The following is an 18,009-nucleotide window of genomic DNA, read 5'->3' on the forward strand; positions in this document are numbered from 1 at the left end:
AAGTTCTTTTTAACGTGATGTAGAAAAGGTGAGGGGTTGGGGAAATAGGAGGTGCCATCTTATTCTTCCCTGCTCCCCTCTGAGGCAAGCCACTTCTGAGCACTAAATGGGCCTCTTTTCCTGTTGGATTTGGATAGATTTGGGGAGGGGCAGCAGCACACTGCCTCAATACGTCTGTTAGTTTGTTGTACTGTGGGGGCTTGTGCGTTGCTGGAAGCTATGCCACCGATATTCAAATACCAGCAGGGTCACCCATGGCAGACAGATTGCAGCTGAGCTTCCAGATTAAGACAGACTAGGAAGAAGGACCCGGCAGTCTACTTCTGAAAAGAATCAGTCAACGAAAACCTTATGAATAGCAGCAGAACATGGTCTGATATAGTGCCAGAAGATGAGGCCCCCAGGATGGAAGGCACTCAAAGTACGACTGGGGAGGAGCTGCCTCAAAGTACAGTCCACCTCAATGACATGGATGGAGTCAAGCTTTCGGGACCTTCATTTACTGATACGGCACGATGTAAAATGAGAAGAACAGCTGGAAATACGCATTAATAATCAGAACCTGGAATGTACGAAGTATGAATCTAGGAAAATTGGAAATTGTCAAAGTGAAATGGAACCCATAAAGATCGATATCTTAGGCATTAGTGAGCTGAAATGGACTGGTATTGGTCATTCTGAATCAGACAATCATATGGTCTGTGATGCCGGGAATGACAATTTGAAGAGGAACGGTGTTGCATTCATCGTCAAAGAGAACGTTTCAAGATCTGTCCTCAAGTACAGTGATAGGATAATATCCACATGTCTGCAAGAAAGACCAGTTAATATGATTGTTATTCAAATTTACATACCAATCACTAAGACCAAAGATGAAGAAATTGAAGATTTTTACAAACTTTCGCAGTCTAACATTGATCGAACATGCAATCAGGATGCACTGATAATTACTGGTGGTTGGAATGCAGAAGTTGGAAACAAAGAAGGATCGGTAGTTGGAAAATATGGTCTTGGTGATAGAAATGATGCTGGAGATCACAAGATTGAATTTTGCAAGACCAACGACTTCTTCATCGAAATACCTTTTTTCACTGACATAAATGGCAACTATACACATGGACCTTGCCAGATGGAATACACAGGAATCAAATCGACTACATCTGTGGAGAGAGATGATGGAAAAGCTCAATATTGTCAGTCAAAACTAGGCCAGGGGCCTGTTGTGGAACAGATCATCAATTGCTCATATGCAAGTTCAAGTTGAAACTGAAGAAAATTGGAACAAGTCCACGAGAGCCAAACTACAACCTTGAGTATATCCCACCTGAATTTAGAGACCATCTCAAGAATAGATTTGATGCATTGAAGACTGATGACCAAAGACCAGACGAATTGTGGAAGGATATCATACGTGAAGAAAGTAAGAGGTCATTGAAAAGAAAGGAGAGAAAGAAAAGACCTAAATGGATATCAGAAGAGACTCTGAAACTTGCTCTTGAACGTTGAGTAGCTAAAGCGAAAGGAAAAAATGATGAGGTAAAAGTTGAGCAGATTTCAGAGGGCAGCTAGAGAAGACAGTAAAGTATTATATGTGAGGAGAGCTGGAGATACAAAGCCAAAAGGGAAAAACACCCTCAGCATTTCTCAAGCTGAAGAAAGAGCTGAAGAAAAAACTCAAGCCTCGAGTTGCAATATTGAAAGATTCTATGGAAAATATTAAACAATACAGGATGCATCAAAAGAAGATGGAAGGAATACACAGAGTTATTATACCAAAAAGAATTCGTCGACATTCAACCATTTCAGGAGGTAGCATGTGATCAGGAACCAATGGTTCTAAAGGAAGAAGTCCCAAGAAGGCATTTGCGAAAAACAAGGCTCCAGGAATTGACGAATATCAATTGAGATGTTTCAACAAATGAATGTAGCGCTGGAGGTGCTCACTCGTCTATGCCAAGAAATATGGAAGACAGCTTCCTGGCCAACTGACTGGAAGAGATCCATATTTGTGCCTATTCCCAAGAAAGGTGATCCATCTGAATGCGGAAACTATCGAACAATATCTTAATATCACATACAAGGAAAATTTTGCTGAAGATCATTCAAAAGTGTCTGTGTTTTATTGACCATGCTAAGGCATTTGACTGTGTGGATCATAACAAAATACGGATAATATTGCGGAGAATGGGAATTCCGGAACACTTCATTGTGTTCCTGAGAAATCTGTACATGGATCAAGAGGCAGTCATTCAAACAGAACAAGGGGATGGTGCATGGTATAAAGTCAGGGAAGGTGTGCCTCAGCGTTGTATCCTTTCACCATACCTATTCAGTCTGTATGCTAAGTAGATAATCCAAGAAGCTGGACTGTATGAAGAAGAAAGGGGCATCAGGTTAGAGGAAGACTCATTAACAGCCTGCGTTATGCAAATGACACAACCTTGCTTGCTGAAAGTGAAGGGGACTTGAAGCACTTACTAATGAAGATCAAAGACCACAAAAATCTTCACAACTGGACCAATGAGCAACATCATGGTAAAAGAAGAAAAGATTCAGGTTATCAAGGATTTTGTTTTACTTGGATCCAGAATCAACACCCTTGGAAGCAGCAGTCAAGAAATCAAAAGATGCATTGCATTGGGCAAATTGGCTGCAAGAGATCTCCTTATTGAAAAGCAAAGATGTCACCTTGAGGACTAAGGCATGCCTGACCCCCAAGCCATGGCGTTTTCAATTGCATCGTATGCATGTGAAAGCTGGACAGTGAATAAGGAAGACCTTGATGTGTTTGAATTGCGTGTTGGCAAAGAATATCGAATGTAACAGGGACTGCCAAAAGAATGAACAAATCTGTTTCGGAAGAAGCGCAACCAGAATGCTCCTTGGAAGTAAAGATGGGAAACTAGATCTCACACACTTTGGACACATTATCAGGAGGGATCAGTCCCGGGAGAAGGACATCATGCCTGGTAAAGTAGAGGGTCTGCGAAAAAGAGGAAGACCCTCGAGGAGATGGATCGACACAGTGGCTGCAACAGTGGGCTTAAGCATACCAAGGATTGTGAGATTGGCGCAGGACTGGGCAGCGTTTTGTTCTTTTGTACGTGGGGTAGCTCTGAGTCAGAACCAACTCGACAGCACCTAACAACAACAGCGACCTGCAGATGGTATTTTATTTTTAAGCAATTTGGTTTTTGTGAAATAAAGTATAAAACTGTTGGCTGCTCTCCAACGCTTTTTCCATTTCCTCTAAAACTGGGGTTCCTGAACACCACGCCAGCCTTTACACCGCAAAACTCTGGCTGTGTGTCTGAGTGGTCCTGGTCCGTCTGCCCCATGCCCTCACGGATGTCTCCTGCACCTTGTCCTACGCATGTAGCCTGTGTCCTGTTCCAGAAGTTGTTTCATGTCCTCGGAGGAATAAAAAATTAAAGAGTAAGGTAAAGGAGCTCTGGTGGCACAGCGGTTAAGTGCTCAGCTGCCAACCGGAAGGCTGGTGGTTTGAACCCACCATCAGCTTCACAGGACACCACAGGAGAAAAATGCGGCACTCTGCTTCCGTAAAGATTATAGCCTTGAAAACCCTAGGAGGCAGTTCCACTCATACCACAGGAGGTTGCTATGATTTGGAGTCCACGGCACCTAACAACAAGAGGAAGACACGAAATGACAGAGTCGAGGCTGCTGATGTGCTGGGTATTCTTGTTCCTTTTAAATTTTGCTGCAGATGGTATTTGTTATCTTAGAAGATGGGAAAGTTTGACTCTGGGCTGCAGGTTAGGGTTTTCTACTTTTCGAAAAGATTCACTTTTAAATACACTGTGTGTGTGTCTGTGGAAGGGAACTGCCTTTCAGTTTGCTTCGACTCACGGCAACCTTATGTATAAGTGGAATGAGATGTGCCGAGTTGTGTGCTGTTTTCACAGTCATTGCCATGTTTGAGCCCATTGTTGCAGCCTGTGTCAGTCCATCCCGTTAAGGCTTGCCCTTGTTTTTGCTGACGCTCAGTTTTACTGTGATGTCCTTTTCTGGTGATTGGTCTTTCCTGATGACATGTCCAAGGTAAGTCTCGCCATCCTTCACCCAGGAGGACACATATTCTAACTTAACACACAAGCATGCAGAACTGTCTTGATAAGAACTCTGACTTACCTTTATGAATTTCTCAAAAATATGAGAAACAGATGGAAAACACGTACATTTAGGTGTGATAAATGAACAGTCACAGCTTTCTTGGCTGACTTTCCTGGGCAGCTGCTTTTTCCCTCCAGCAGATGAGTGTGGGACTCTGCCTTGACCTCTGTGTCTCTCTGTCTCTAGGAAGGAGCTAAGGAGCTCGCCGCTGCCCTCACGGCTGAGCGGATCAAGACCCCCCCGAAACGCCCTGGGGGTCGCAGGAGGGGGCGGCTGCCCAACAACAGCAGCCGGCCCAGCACCCCCACCATCAATGTGCTGGAGTCAAAGGACACGGACAGTGACCGGGAGGCTGGGGCAGAGACAGGCGGGGAGAACAATGACAAGGAGGAAGAGGAGAAGAAGGACGAGACGTCTAGCTCCTCGGGTGAGAGCACCGGCCAGGCTTGCTGTGGCTCTGCGGGTCTCGGGGGTCAGTGTCCAGCGTCACAAGCGGCTTTCTGGGGCGTGTCGATGAGTTGGGATGTTGGGGGTGGACGATCCCGTCTGCTTGTTCGTCTGCCTTTTCCCGAGTGGGCAGCCAGTCAGTTCTTTCACTTTAACGTGAGAATGAGACCAGCCACGGACATAGGGTTGGTGGCCGGCTATCCCGCGGATGCACCATGGACATAGCCTACCCACGCTCTCACTGAGAAGCTCATGCTCGTGCAGCCTGGCAGCGCAGGTGCCGCCCTGCGAGGAGATGCTCGTGGACATTTTGTAGCGTTTGTTCTTCTGAATTCTTCTGAATGATGGTGCACCTTCTGCGCCCCTCCCCACTGTTGATTAATACCCTTCAACGGCTGTTTCTTGGCCGACGCCGGACTTTGGTTTTACAGAAGCAAATTCTCGGTGCCAAACGCCAATCAAGATGAAGCCGAACGCTGAGCCTCCTGAGAGTGTGGAGTGGAGTGGCGCAGAGGCCTCCATGTTCCGGGTCCTCATCGGCACCTACTACGACAACTTCTGTGCCATCGCACGGCTCATCGGGACCAAGACGTGTAGACAGGTAAGCCCATCAGGGACAGCGGTGCTCGCAGCTTCCAGCCAGGGTGAAACTGCCCGGCCACTCCCAGGAATCACGTCGGCACCATTAAGCACCTGTTCATCTTCTCAAGAGGATTAAATTTTTTCCCCCAGAGGGAATGGAATTAAAATTATTTTTCAAGGTGTTTTATAAAGTTGTCCGTTAGGAAGCAGTGGATCTAAAAACCAGCAAGAAAGGAAAAGCTGGCATTGCTCCCCTGGAAGGGCACGTACTGAGCTCTCTCCCTGTGTGAGGATGGCATCCCTAGCACCTGGCCGTGCCGCAGAAGAGGCCGTGAGGCGTGGTTCCGTGTGAGTGAGGCTAGGAAGGCTCACTCCCATCGTCTGTCCTCATGGCTGTGACTGTGCCTCTTGTCAGGTGTATGAATTCAGAGTCAAGGAATCCAGCATCATTGCACCTGCTCCCGCCGAGGACGTTGACACGCCTCCCAGAAAGAAGAAGAGGAAACACCGGTAAGTCCTCGTGGGCATCCGGGCCAGCCAGCAGGGCCACCGGCAGACCAGGCCACAGGAGAATGCCCGTCCGTTCTGTCCGCACAGCTGCCACTAGTAAGCTTATGTCTGGGAGTCACAGGTGGCTGTCACACTGCATCTTGGTTAAGAAAACAGTATGTTCAGTAGTTCTCCAACACAGGCCACAGAAACACTTCCTTTAGCGCTTGTAGAATGTGTACGTGCACATGAACCTGGGCACGTGTGCGTGCGTCATGCCAGTTTTAGATGTGTGTCTTCTGGGAGCCCGCATTTTCTAGGTGGGCAGCCCCCTGTTCTGATGGCGTCCACAGAGCTGTGAGGCCAGCTGGTCTGTAGGTGCAGAGCCAGGAAACCACGAAGGGAAAGGAAAGATGGGCTTCCAGACCCCCCCTTTTAAGGAGAAGCTCTGCTGGTGGGTGGGTGGATCGGTCCTGAGAACAGCATGCACACGCTGCAGTTGTATAATGAACGTGGGCCAGCCTCACCCAGGGTAAAGACCTCAGATGTTTTTCCAGAGGAATGGAGGTGTTAGCATGTGTTTCTGATGTTTCTGGTTGACTTTAGAACAGGTCGCATATGGGCCCGATGGGCAGCTGGGATATTAGCAGCCGCTCTGCTCTGTGGTGGGGATGCCTGTGTGTGGCTGGCTGAGCTGCTGAGAGGCAAGGTGGGGCATGGGAGGCCTGTTCACAGCACGGGGACCTCACCCCTGTCCGTGTGCAGCCTGTTCCCCCAGCTCCCCGTGAGGTATGCTCACTTCCTGCCATCTTGAGCTTATTTCTTCTCTTTGTCTCTGCAGATTGTGGGCTGCCCACTGCAGAAAGATACAACTGAAAAAGGGTTAGCATCTCCTCTTCAACTTCACTCCGCTCTCATTTGTTCTAGAGTAGCACTGGGCAATCATGACCCTAGTTTGGGACATCCCAAGGTGGTGGGTGGGTGTGCTGAGCCACTGTAATGGAAGGTGTCTGGCTGGGCTCCATGCAGCAATCCTGGGTGTGCAGCCAGCCCATTGTTAGTGGCACTGAGATGGGGGTGGACACTGGGGCAGAGTGGGGGCAGCTTTAGTCCAAAAGCATGTGGGGCTGGAAGGTGGTGTTTTGCTGTGACTTTGTAAACAGGAATATGAGTGACACCACAGCTATGGCAACGAAATCCCGCTTGGCTTCAAGGGTGACAGGCTAGCTGTGTAGTCTTTGGTGGCTCCCAGGACTAACGGTCTCCCTGCTGTTGTCTGCTCCAGACGGCTCCTCGAACCACGTATACAACTACCAGCCCTGCGACCACCCACGGCAGCCCTGTGACAGCTCCTGTCCTTGTGTCATCGCACAGAACTTCTGCGAGAAGTTCTGCCAGTGCAGCTCGGAGTGTGAGTGCCACTGTGGCTTGCAGTTCACATCTGATCCCAACCTGGCTGTGAGGAGTGTGCTCCTGGTCTCCTGGTGATGTGGGTGGGGTGCACAGAGGAGGCAACACTGTAAGGCAGTCCCTGGATTACCAACACTTCCATTCCTAAGTCTGTTGAAGTCAAATTTGTATGTCAGTGGGAAACAGATACAGTTCATATCTAACGGCCGTTAGTCAAATGTTTGTCTTAGTACGTAGTGTACCTTTCTGTGCCTAAAAAAGGTTAAAGAAACATTTCAAGACACATTAGGACATCTTTAAGGAGGTAATATGGTAACAATAATGATATTTTGATGCATGTTGCAAAGTAGCACCTTTCTGTTATTATGAAGCATTACTGTATGTACCTTGAACTTTCAATAGGACATGGCTAGTCTGAACCACAGAAGTTTGACCTTCAGCACTGCCTGTAATTCTGTATTAATCTTTTTTTTCTTATTTGATCATGTAAATTAAATTCATAGTAAAGTTGGCACAGAATGTTGGGGGACTCGGAGGATACCTGCCCAGATGGTTTACAGGCAGCAGAAGTGCTGAGTTGTCCACACCGAGGTGGGTCGGGTGAGGGCAGGAACGATGGTGGTGACGAAGGGCTTGTCTCCCAAGGCCAGAACCGCTTCCCCGGGTGCCGCTGCAAAGCGCAGTGCAACACCAAGCAGTGCCCCTGCTACCTGGCGGTCCGAGAGTGCGACCCCGACCTATGCCTGACCTGCGGGGCCGCAGAGCACTGGGACAGCAAGAATGTGTCCTGCAAAAACTGCAGCATCCAGAGAGGCTCCAAGAAGGTGAGCACTGCTGGTGGGGGATGCAGGGGTTACCAGGAGGTCCCAGGAAGCAGCTGTTGATGGCATTGCATTGGGAAGACCAGGCTTTTTCCTGGAAGCTTTGAGTCTCCTTTCTGATTAGACAACAGAACTCTGAGTCCCTGGGTGGTGCAGATGGTTAACACGCTCAGCTGCTCAGAGGCTTGAGATTTCAGTCTACCCAGAGGCACCTCGGAAGAAAGGTCTGGCGATATACTTCCAGAAACTCAGCCATTGACAAGCCTGTGGAGCCCAGTTCCACTCTGACACATGTGGGGTCGCCATGAGTTGAAGTCATTTGATGGCAGCCAGTAGCTTCTCCTGTTAGACCTGTCCTCGTCACATGGTCTTTAGGTTCCTTTCTGAGCAGAGTGAAAGGTGACTATCCACGGCAAGCTTGCAGACTCAGCTCCTGCTTTGTGTAGGACCTTGCTGCTTCAGCCAGGTGTCTGACACTGGCAGCTTGGGACCACAGTCCTGAAGTCGATTCCTGACCAAGGAAACCAGTGTTGTGCGTGGAGAAGTCATTTCACTTCCTTTCTAGGGTAGACTGTGGTTCTTGGCTGATCCCGTTTGTGATAGTGATAGTTGATGTTTATTATTTCATGTGTATCAAGCACTGCTCTGACCCAGTAATTCTCAGGACCTTGTAAGTTAGGAAGTTGTCGACCTCGTCAGATCCAGGGTCATGGTGCTGTCCTCCTGCTCTTTTTCCCCATGAGTCTTAGCATTTTGATGCAAAGATGCTTTAGCAGTTCTGTTGTTGGATGTCACCAAGTCGATTCCAACTCTTAGTGACCCCGTTTGACAGAATGGAATGGCCCTGCTGGGTTTCCTGGGCTGTCGTCCTGACGGGAGCAGATCTTTCTCCCACAGAACCACTCCATGGGTTTGAACTGCTGGCAGCTGAGCGACAGCTGTTGTGCCACCAGGGCTCCTCCACTCGCTCTTGAGAGAGAATAGGGGCACACACGTGTATGTGTGCGTGTGTTTCACTGACGGCTTTATCATGTAACTGAGACCACGCCTGCTGAACCAGGCTATGTAGGTGGCTGTGTACATGGCCTGTGGGTTTTCTCCCCTGCGGTGCAGTCTGGTTGGTGGGTGTCCAGGTGCCGTGGCCATTCACCTTGGTGCTGTGCGCGGCTGTGTGCCTGTTCCCTCACACTGGGACTCAGTGCCCCCACCGTGCCTGTGGGGTATATTCCCTCCTCGTGTGTTCAGAACATGGACCTGGCTCTCATGGGGTGGGCGGGGCCTGTGAGGGGAGGTCCCAGAAGGGGGCTGGGTGTTCTCACATCAAAATCAAGAGTGAGCGATTCAGGGGCATCCAGGACCACAGCAGTAGTGGGGTCCCTGGCTGAGGAGGTGACAGGCAGGACCGCCACATCAAAGGCCACTCCCCTCTTCCACGAGCTGGTGCAGCCGCGTTGGGCCTGTGCTGACCCGTGACGGTCTGTCCTAGCATTTACTGCTGGCTCCCTCGGACGTGGCGGGCTGGGGCATCTTCATCAAAGACCCGGTTCAGAAGAATGAGTTCATCTCTGAGTACTGTGGAGAGGTAAGGAGGGGCCCCCGAGGGGTATCCCGGGGAGCAGAGCCTGCTGACCGCCTGTTCAGGGGGTTTGGTTGGCTCTTCCCTGGAGTTTAGTCCAGTCGCAGGCAGCTTTGAGTGTCTGGTGATGGTTGATAGGGAGACACCCAGGACTGGTTCAGTTCATCTCGGTAGGAGGAGGCTGGGTGGTGGCTCTGCCCAGGACATCTGCTCACCTTGCTGTGGAGTTGTACGGGATGTGTGGGTGGCACAGACACGTGTTTTCAGGAGGCCCAGGCCCGCAATGGCCTGTGTCCTGCAGGGTGACCCCTGACCCGCTTCGTGACTCTCCTTGCAGATCATTTCTCAGGACGAAGCTGACAGGAGAGGGAAGGTGTATGACAAGTACATGTGCAGCTTTCTCTTCAACCTCAATAACGGTGCGTGGAGACACGCGTCCCCTGGGCCACTGTTCTTGTGAGGGCTGAGCGCCATCGGCTGTGGTCACTCTTCCAGGGAGCACGGGTCACTAAGCTCTTCTAGGCCACTCTGCTTCCTGGGTTGGCAACCCCAGTCCTCCAGGTGGGACGGAAGCACTGAAACTAAAGGGTCGTGTTCTGGGGCTGTTACAGGGGGTGTTCCCAAATCCCTCTTGGTGGGGGCTAGCAGAAGGGAAGCCTAGGCGCGCGTTCCAGACTTCCTGTGTGAGGAAAATAGTAATGTGGCATCAAATCGGACAGTGGTCGTCGTCGAGCGGGATTCTGGTTTTGTTCTTTTGTAGCATTCGGCGTAGTGATCAGTCTTCACAGTGGTTAAGTACCACCTGTGAGTGCTGTCACCAGTCCAGACAGCAGCACGGTCCCACGTGCCCTTCTTTCCACACGGGGTGAGGCTGGCTGAATGGTGTCCTCGCTCTGGAAGGCAGACCCGAGATCAGAGCCAGTTGTATTTCCAGAATCGAGGTAACTTGATGTTTCCTCATCTGTGACTGAACGTACTCACTGGTTGTGCTTATTCTTTCTCTGCAGATTTTGTGGTGGATGCAACCCGCAAGGGTAACAAAATCCGTTTTGCGAATCATTCGGTAAATCCAAACTGCTATGCAAAAGGTAGGTGCCGGGAGCCTTGTGCGTGGTCTGGACGGTGCCGTCGCTCACTCGCTCACCCACGTGTTTCTCCCAGTGATGATGGTCAATGGTGACCACAGGATCGGCATCTTCGCCAAGCGGGCCATCCAGACCGGTGAGGAGCTGTTCTTTGACTACAGGTGGGTAACGCCCATTCCCAGTGTGGCCCCAGGTGGGCTTCTTGCCTCAGGCCTTGTGCTTGGTGAGGATTTTCCGTTCGTCACATATGCCCTGCACACACTTGGTCTCGTGTGCTCCCAGCACCTGCTCACTGCACAGCTAGCACCTGCTCACTGCACAGCTTGTTCAGCTCTCTGGTGTCTTCAGCGTCAGCACACCGAGCCTCGTGATCGCAGGCGCCCGTCACTCATGTTGTCACTGACTGCTCTCAGCGAGGCCTCGCATCCCTGGGTCCCCTCCTGGTGATGCGTGAAGGCCCGCAGGATGGGCCGTTTCTGACGTGAGCTCAGGCCCTGAGCCAGCTGTGCCATAGCTAGTGTGGGGTAGGGCCGACATTCACGTCTCAGTCTTACACGACATGTGCAGCTCGACCCCTCCAGTGTGAGTGTCTGGAGGGAGGAGGAGCGGCGGCCTGCCTTGGAGTCCCTTCGGCAGCAGCTGGGTGGGGGTGTAGGAGCAGCGACCCCGGGGGGTCCTGTGGTGGTTCTCATTCGCCATGGTGGCATCTGCTGTGGCCTTTCAACCCTGGGTGGATGCAACAGGCACAGTTCCTGATGGCTTCCATGTCCGTTGTCGTTGCAGATACAGCCAGGCCGATGCCCTGAAGTATGTGGGGATCGAGAGAGAGATGGAGATCCCCTGACAGCTGCTGCCTCCCAAAGCTGCTGCCTCGGTGCTGGGATCTCTAGTGCTGCAGCAACTTAGAAATGCAGTTTGAATTCTGAATTTGCAAAGTACTGTAACAGTAATTTATAGTAACGAGTTTAAAAACCCACTTTTTATCGCCTTCTCACCAGCTACAGAGTGTTTTGTACCAGTGACTTTTTGCAATAACGCCGTGTGGTACATTTTTCAACTTTGAATAAAGAATACTTGAATTTCCCTTGTTGCACACTCATTAATTAACTGTCCAGGAAGGCGGTTTCTGATGTGATGGACTCGGCTGTCACGCCTGAGGTCTCCAGTGTCTGCTGTCTTGTGTTGCCTGATTGTTGACAAGCAGAACGACACTGAGGGCACAGGTGATGCCGTCCTGTGCATGAAGCCAGCAGGGTGGGGCGTCTGGTCAGCAGTGCCACCCAGGCCTGTTTCTCACACACAGGATGCTGGGCAACCCTCAGAACCTACAGGTCAGACAGCCTCCAAAGCCTAGCCTTAAGAGATGCATGTGCAGGTGGGCCGCACTGGGCTTCCTGTCTCCTGAGGCTGCAGTTGTCTCCCACGCGGTTGACGCTGGCACCTGTGGGGAAGCCCACCAAGAGCCAACGTCAGCCCCTGGCGGGTGGTTACTGCCTCTTCTACACAGTTAAACAGATATTGCCAGAACAGGAAGCAAGGTGAGTTAGGCTGAGGCCTTCTCTGGTTTCTGTCACATTTTTGCACAGGACAGCTTTTCAGTTCCCGTTGTGAGGAGACCCTGCCTTAGACTCCGGTCTTGTGTGTTTCTCTGTTTCCAGGAGACGGGACCTCCAGCTCCGCCACCTCATGTCCACTGGTGGCCCTTGGCGTGGCCCTGAATTTTGCTGAGAGCACCAACACTTTAACTCACCAATTCACCTCCCACACTCCAGCTCGATGGTGACCATGAAGATGGAACAGACTTTTTCAGTGGCCACGCATGACAAAGAATACAGACTTCACAAAGCTAGTCTAGTCATTAACCAAACAGCGGTCCCAACAAGCGGCAACAACAAACTGAGAGAATCTGATTTCCCCGAGTTGCCAAATTAAAATATTTTAAATGTCTAGTTACCAACAAAAAAGTACAAGGCATGCGGAACACAGTATGACCCACTCCCAGGAGGAGAAAAAACAACTGTCACATCTACCCAGAAGCTGCTTCAGTACTTCCTGTGTCTTGTCTGGTTCACCCCATCTCCAGCCTTCAGCATATGCACTAGGTGACCTGGCCCCGCTCCCACCCCATCTGCAGAGAGACATCGTGCAGTCACAGCTGTAGACATTCAACACACGACCCTTCTGATCATTTCAAACTTGATACGCTCTGTTAGAGCTGAGTGAGCTTTAGGATCTTTCTGGAAGTAGCTAAAAGGCTTTTGCTTACCCCTCAGCTTACCAGCGATTTTAGGGCAGGACGTGTTGGTGACGGGCATTGAGGAGTGGTCCGTGCTCACTAAACCGTTCGCTGTCCACCGCAGGCTGTGCGAGAACTAGAAAGAGAGACTGAGGCATAGTCTTCCAGATGGGCGTGCAATTCAAAGACAAACCTATCAGTATGTTTGACCTTTCATCTGGGCATGGTAAAATCTAAATTTTTTTCAAAGGAAAACTAAATACCAGTGCACGGTGGTTAAGAGCTGGGCTGCTAACCAAGAAGTCAGCAGTTTGAATCCACCGGCTGCTCCTTGGAAACCCTGTGGGGCAGTTCTACTCTGTCCTACAGGGTCTCTGTGAGTCATAATCGATCTGACAGTTTTTCGAGTCTGGTTCAGCGAGGACGTAGGCTGTTTTATTATGCTGTCAGTAAGATGACTGTAAATTCCAGGTGTCTCTTGATCCTTACTGTGGGTCAAAGTGCCCCCCCAAAAAGATAGGTTGAAATCCTAACCCTGGTACCTGTGAGCGTGACCTTAATTGGAAATGGGGTCTTGCAGCTGTCATCAGTCAACGTGAGGCCTTACTGCAATAGGATGGGTCCTAGCCCCATCTGAGTGGTGTCCTATAAATGAAATGGAGACAGAGAAAAGATGACCATATGAAGACAGACTAGAGTGGCATAGCCACAAGACAAGTACCTGGAGCCGCCAGCAGCTGAAGAGGCAAGGCAGGACCTTCCCCCAGAGCCTTCAGAGGGAGCACAGCCCTGCCGACATTTTGATTTCAGACTTCTGGCCTCCAGAGCTGAGAGAATAAACTGAAGACACCCAGTTTGCAGTCCTTCGTTATAGCGGCCACAGGCAGTTCATGCTGTCTGCCCTCTCCATCTTCCAGGGCCAGGTCCCCCTGGGTCTCAGCGGCCTCACCTTGCAAGGCCATGAGAGTGATGCCTAGCAGTCCAGCTCCCGTGGGGGTGCGGGAGGGGTTTTCAATTCTGGTCCACATCCCCGGGGGCCTGCCCATGTGAGGAGGGAGAAGCCTGAAGGCTGTGTTGGAACCAGGTAAGCGCTCAGTCACTACCGCATCAGCCACTGCTTGCTTCTCTGCCACACCTTGTCCACCTTTCCACGGCCTCCTGTAGACGCACTAAGTGTGTCTGGGCATCTGCCCCTTAAGGAGCCGGCTGGTACTCTGAACTTCCACACTGAGAACTGAGTCAGCTGGCAGCAGCCCTCTGTGCAGCCAGGATGCGGCTGCATTTGGGGCTCGGGAGTGGCGTGGCTGGTGGCCCACATGGGCCGCAGAACTACCACATGGGCAGAGCAACCTTGGTCTCTGCAGGGATGTCCAGGTGCTGGCTGCATCCCGTGGCTCTGACCGCTGAGCTGCCGTCCACTTACCGGCCGCTGCCGCAGATGCCTGGCACTCTTTTGGGCTGTGGCCACAGGGCTGCTGCTTTCCCGCTGCCTGGAGACGGGCCCCAGGTGCACAGGGAGGGCTGCGGGCCACTCGCTCCCCTAGGACGAAGGCTGTTTCCATCTGTAAACTGTGGCCCCTTTTGTTGTAACGGCTGGCTAAGAACTGTGGAGATCCTTGCTGGTTGCTCATGCTGGAGTGAGGGGCAGCTGCTGCCCTGCCCGGCCTCGGTTTCCCTGCCTGAGGAAGGCTGCTGCCCTCAGGTTGTCAGGACACCGCTGTCCTCACAAGCACTGCCTTCCAGCCCTGCAGGAAGAAGCCTCAGAAATAAGCCTGAATGTAAAACAACACACAGCACAAGGGCCTTAAAACCTTTTCGGTGCAACAAATGAGCCCTTTCAGACTCTAGGAAACCACTGCGAATATGTGAAATTGCATAATTGTTATATCTTTTATTTACATATAGAAATCAGTAAAACTTAAGACAAAACCAAATGCAACTTTTACAGAAATCCTTTAATTCTCTTTATTTTCACACATTAAAAAATGAAGCACACTGTACAAATGTCTCCACGGCGGCGGCGCGGGGCCGCGGACCTGCCCTCTGGCCGCGTGTGCTGATGTGACGCATGCAGCCTCAGCAGAGGCCCGTCCCCTCGGTCCTTAAATTAGGTTAAATGGCGTCGCGTCTGTGAACACAGACGGCAAGTGTCAGTCCTGAGCGGTTCGGTGTGGGCCTGAGGCTGCCCTGGGGTGTCGGTCTCGGCTGAGGCGGCGGCCCGGGGGCCCCCGAGAGCGGGGTGGCAGCGTCCTCCCTCCTTGTGGCGTGGTCGCATGGCCACACCCTCCTGGAAGGCTACGCCAGGTAGCTGTAGGTATCCTTTTCACCGTCCACTCGCTCCAAATACTCCTTCTCAATCAGAATGTCAATGCACTTCTGGACGTTGTTTACAAAGGAAGAGGCAGCAGAAGGGAAGAAAAACACATTTACCGCCAGGTTTACAAAGAAGAGGCAGCAGAAGGGAAGAAAAACACATTTACCGTCAGACTGTGCTGCGGCCCCTGAGCGCTTGCTCGGCAGCCAGTCCCTGTCCTCTGCCCTGGCTGTCACCTCAGGTCCTGCTGTCCTCAAGCCCCAGCCCTTCCTTCTGTAAAATGACACCCCCTTCCCAGGACACATGGGAAGAAGGAGCCTGTGGAGGCATGGCCAGCGTCTTCATTGCCAGCCTTGAGCTGCTCACCACTGCCTGTGCCTGCCCACGGTGACCCTGGTGCTCCTCTCTGCCTGCGGCGCTACCAGGGTCTCACCCAAGAGGTTTGGAAAGAAGCCGGCCGCTTCTATTTTAGATGGTGGCAAACCAGGAGAGTGGGCTGTGGTTGGCTCCCATGCAGCCCAGCCGTGTGGCTGTAAAGATGACAAAGGACTGTGACATGCCACGCCACGGATGGCCCACCAATGCTTAGTGGCAGGAGCCCGCGTGGACCCCCGCATGACACAGCAGGCACCAAGTGGGGCAGCTCTCGGGGCCCAGGGTCAGGGGAGAAGCAGCTGAACTCCAGCCCTGTGCACCTTCTCTGTGAATATCCAGGTCAATGCCAGAAAATCTGTTACCTAGGAATAAGGCGAAACCCTGGTGGCATAGTGGTTAAATGCTATGGCCGCTAACCAAGAGTCTGCAGTTTGAATCTGCCAGGTGCTCCTTGGAAACTATCGGGCAGTTCTACTCTTGTCCTATAAGGTCACTATGAGTCAGAATCGACTCGATGGCACTGGGTTTTTTTTTTTTTTTTTTTAGGAACAAGGCGAGTCTCCTCTCCTCAACATGCAGCCAGCCCACCCCGGCCACGTTTCTGAATCTCAGCAGCTCTGTGGCCGAGCGATGCCTGTACCTTAATGACAGGGACCCGCGGCTTGAAGCGCGAGGACAACTGTGTCAGCACCTCCCCCAGCAGCTGCTGGTGCTTCAGGACCTTCCTCATCTTCATGATCCTCACGATGGCTGCCTGCAGGCACAATGGGGGCAGGGGGCGACAGTAAGGGAGGGGCCACCGAGGACACCAACAGAACTTGCACGCCAAGGATTATACCCGTAATAGGCAACAGAGATGCAGGCAAGCGCTAACCTGACAAACATTAAAATTGTTCCTCAGCTCTTATGAAACACCTGCATCAACCCTGGTGGCACAGCGGTTAAGAGTTTAGCTGCTAACCAAAAGGTCAGCACTGGAAACCGTATGGGAGCATTTCTACTCTGTCCTGTAGGGTTGCTATGAGGTGACAGCAATGGGTTTGGGTTTTTTTTTTTTTTTTGGTTTTTGGATAAAGTATTTTAGAAGTCGTGGTGGCACAATGGTTAAGTGCTCAGCTGCTATCAAGAAAGGTCAGCAGTTTGAACCCACCAGCTACTCTGTGGAAGAAAGATGTGGCAGTCTGCTTTCATAAAGATCACAGCCTTGGAAACCCTCTGGGGCAGTTCTACGCTGTCCTATAGGGTCAATATGAGCTGGAATGACTCAACGGCACCCAACAACAATGAAGTATTTTAAAATAAAAGTTTAAATCTTTAAGGCTGTTTGAGCTGCCCACACCTCCAGTAAACACCCTCTTCCCTCCTGCCCCCATCTCTCAACCCACCTGCTTCCAACCTGCAGGGTGGGGCTGCACCGTTCTGCCCTACCCTGGCCACCTACTGCCCATCCTAAGACCATCATATACTCAGGACAATGATCCACCCCTCCTGTCCCTCCGTCCACCTCCCACAAGTCACCTGAATCAGCAGTTTGCGGTCTTCCTCGATATTTTTGTGTGTGGTTTCTTGTTCCTGCTTCTGTTCAGTTTTCATTGGCACGTTGATGTTAACCCTTAGTTTCTTACTGTAGGAAAATGGAGGCTGTGTTAGCCACTAGGCTGCTTGCTGTCTCCTAACCCAATGGGACCGCCGCTCCTTCATCTGCCCCCTCACCCCCAACTGTGTCAGATGAGAAAATCAAGACACTTGGAAGTGAACAGACTCAAAGTGTCTCAGCCATTCAGGAGACACACTTGCCCAGGAGTCTGCTCGCTAAGAAACAAACTCTACGCAGAGGCACGGAGAAACCACGAGGACTGTCAGACCCCCACCCGGGCTCCTAGACCCCCACCCGGGCTCATGGACCCCGGTCTTCCCATGTGCGGCAACCCCGGGGAAGGCGCCAGGTGTATGGCTTGGCTCAGGGCCAGCTATCGATTAGACTTTTCTTACTTTTTATAACCAAGGTATAATTTTATTAAGGTATCTGGCTTCAATTCCACCTCATCGACATTTGCATTTTCGTCTTCTAGGACCTGTAAGAAAACAACTGTTACTACACAGTTTCAGGAAAAGCCTTTCTTCTCGTGTTAACATGGAAAGGGTACGCACATACCAGTAACTTTGACTTTAATAAAATCTGTAGGACTTGGGCTAGAATGTCCTGCAATCAAAGAGAAAACAACAAGTTAGAGGGAAAACGCATTTTTCTTTGCAATAAATTATAGGCGGCCCAGAGTCCACTGTGCTGTAGAAGACAACCACCACCCACAGAAGTTGTTTTCCCAAAGGAATGTGAGAGGGTGCCTTGTCTAGGCCCTGCCCCCACACCCCAGCGCGACACCAACCCCTGGCTGGCCTTGACAATCAGGAGGACGAGACAGTGACACTCAGCAGCGTGCACAGTAGTGTCCTCACGCCACAGGGACAGGCCACCTGACAGCTCACCACACATACTGGCCCCATGTCTGCACCACCTGAACTGGAGGAGGCCACGTGGC

General features: G+C 51.3%; 2 protein-coding genes across 11 annotated transcripts in view; one reads left to right on the forward strand and one right to left on the reverse strand.

The window, feature by feature from the left end:
- Positions 1 to 14,722, forward strand: part of EZH2 (enhancer of zeste 2 polycomb repressive complex 2 subunit) — a 53,249-nt gene extending 38,527 nt beyond the window's left edge. For 4 of the 6 annotated variants that reach the window (XM_064289581.1, XM_064289582.1, XM_064289585.1 and 1 more), the window contains 10 exons: positions 4,321 to 4,561; positions 5,013 to 5,182; positions 5,579 to 5,673; positions 6,494 to 6,534; positions 6,938 to 7,063; positions 7,708 to 7,886; positions 9,370 to 9,465; positions 9,797 to 9,878; positions 10,467 to 10,547; positions 10,621 to 14,722. In XM_064289581.1, the coding sequence (XP_064145651.1) occupies positions 4,321 to 4,561; positions 5,013 to 5,182; positions 5,579 to 5,673; positions 6,494 to 6,534; positions 6,938 to 7,063; positions 7,708 to 7,886; positions 9,370 to 9,465; positions 9,797 to 9,878; positions 10,467 to 10,547; positions 10,621 to 10,991 (1,482 nt within the window). In that variant the 3' untranslated portion in view covers positions 10,992 to 14,722. The remainder of the gene's footprint in view (positions 1 to 4,320; positions 4,562 to 5,012; positions 5,183 to 5,578; positions 5,674 to 6,493; positions 6,535 to 6,937; positions 7,064 to 7,707; positions 7,887 to 9,369; positions 9,466 to 9,796; positions 9,879 to 10,466; positions 10,548 to 10,620) is intronic. The other 2 variants (XM_064289583.1, XM_064289584.1) reach the window with 1 other exon arrangement.
- The window catches only part of CUL1 (cullin 1), an 82,244-nt gene continuing 78,955 nt past the window's right edge, over positions 14,721 to 18,009 (reverse strand). For all 5 annotated transcript variants that reach the window (XM_064289588.1, XM_064289590.1, XM_023539560.2 and 2 more), the window contains 5 exons: positions 17,625 to 17,672; positions 17,462 to 17,544; positions 16,988 to 17,093; positions 16,110 to 16,223; positions 14,721 to 15,156 (listed from right to left, as the gene is read on the reverse strand). In XM_064289588.1, the coding sequence (XP_064145658.1) occupies positions 15,076 to 15,156; positions 16,110 to 16,223; positions 16,988 to 17,093; positions 17,462 to 17,544; positions 17,625 to 17,672 (432 nt within the window). In that variant the 3' untranslated portion in view covers positions 14,721 to 15,075. The remainder of the gene's footprint in view (positions 15,157 to 16,109; positions 16,224 to 16,987; positions 17,094 to 17,461; positions 17,545 to 17,624; positions 17,673 to 18,009) is intronic.

Source organism: Loxodonta africana, chromosome 8 (assembly GCF_030014295.1).
Source record: "Loxodonta africana isolate mLoxAfr1 chromosome 8, mLoxAfr1.hap2, whole genome shotgun sequence".
In the NCBI taxonomy this organism is placed as follows: Eukaryota; Metazoa; Chordata; class Mammalia; order Proboscidea; family Elephantidae; genus Loxodonta; species Loxodonta africana.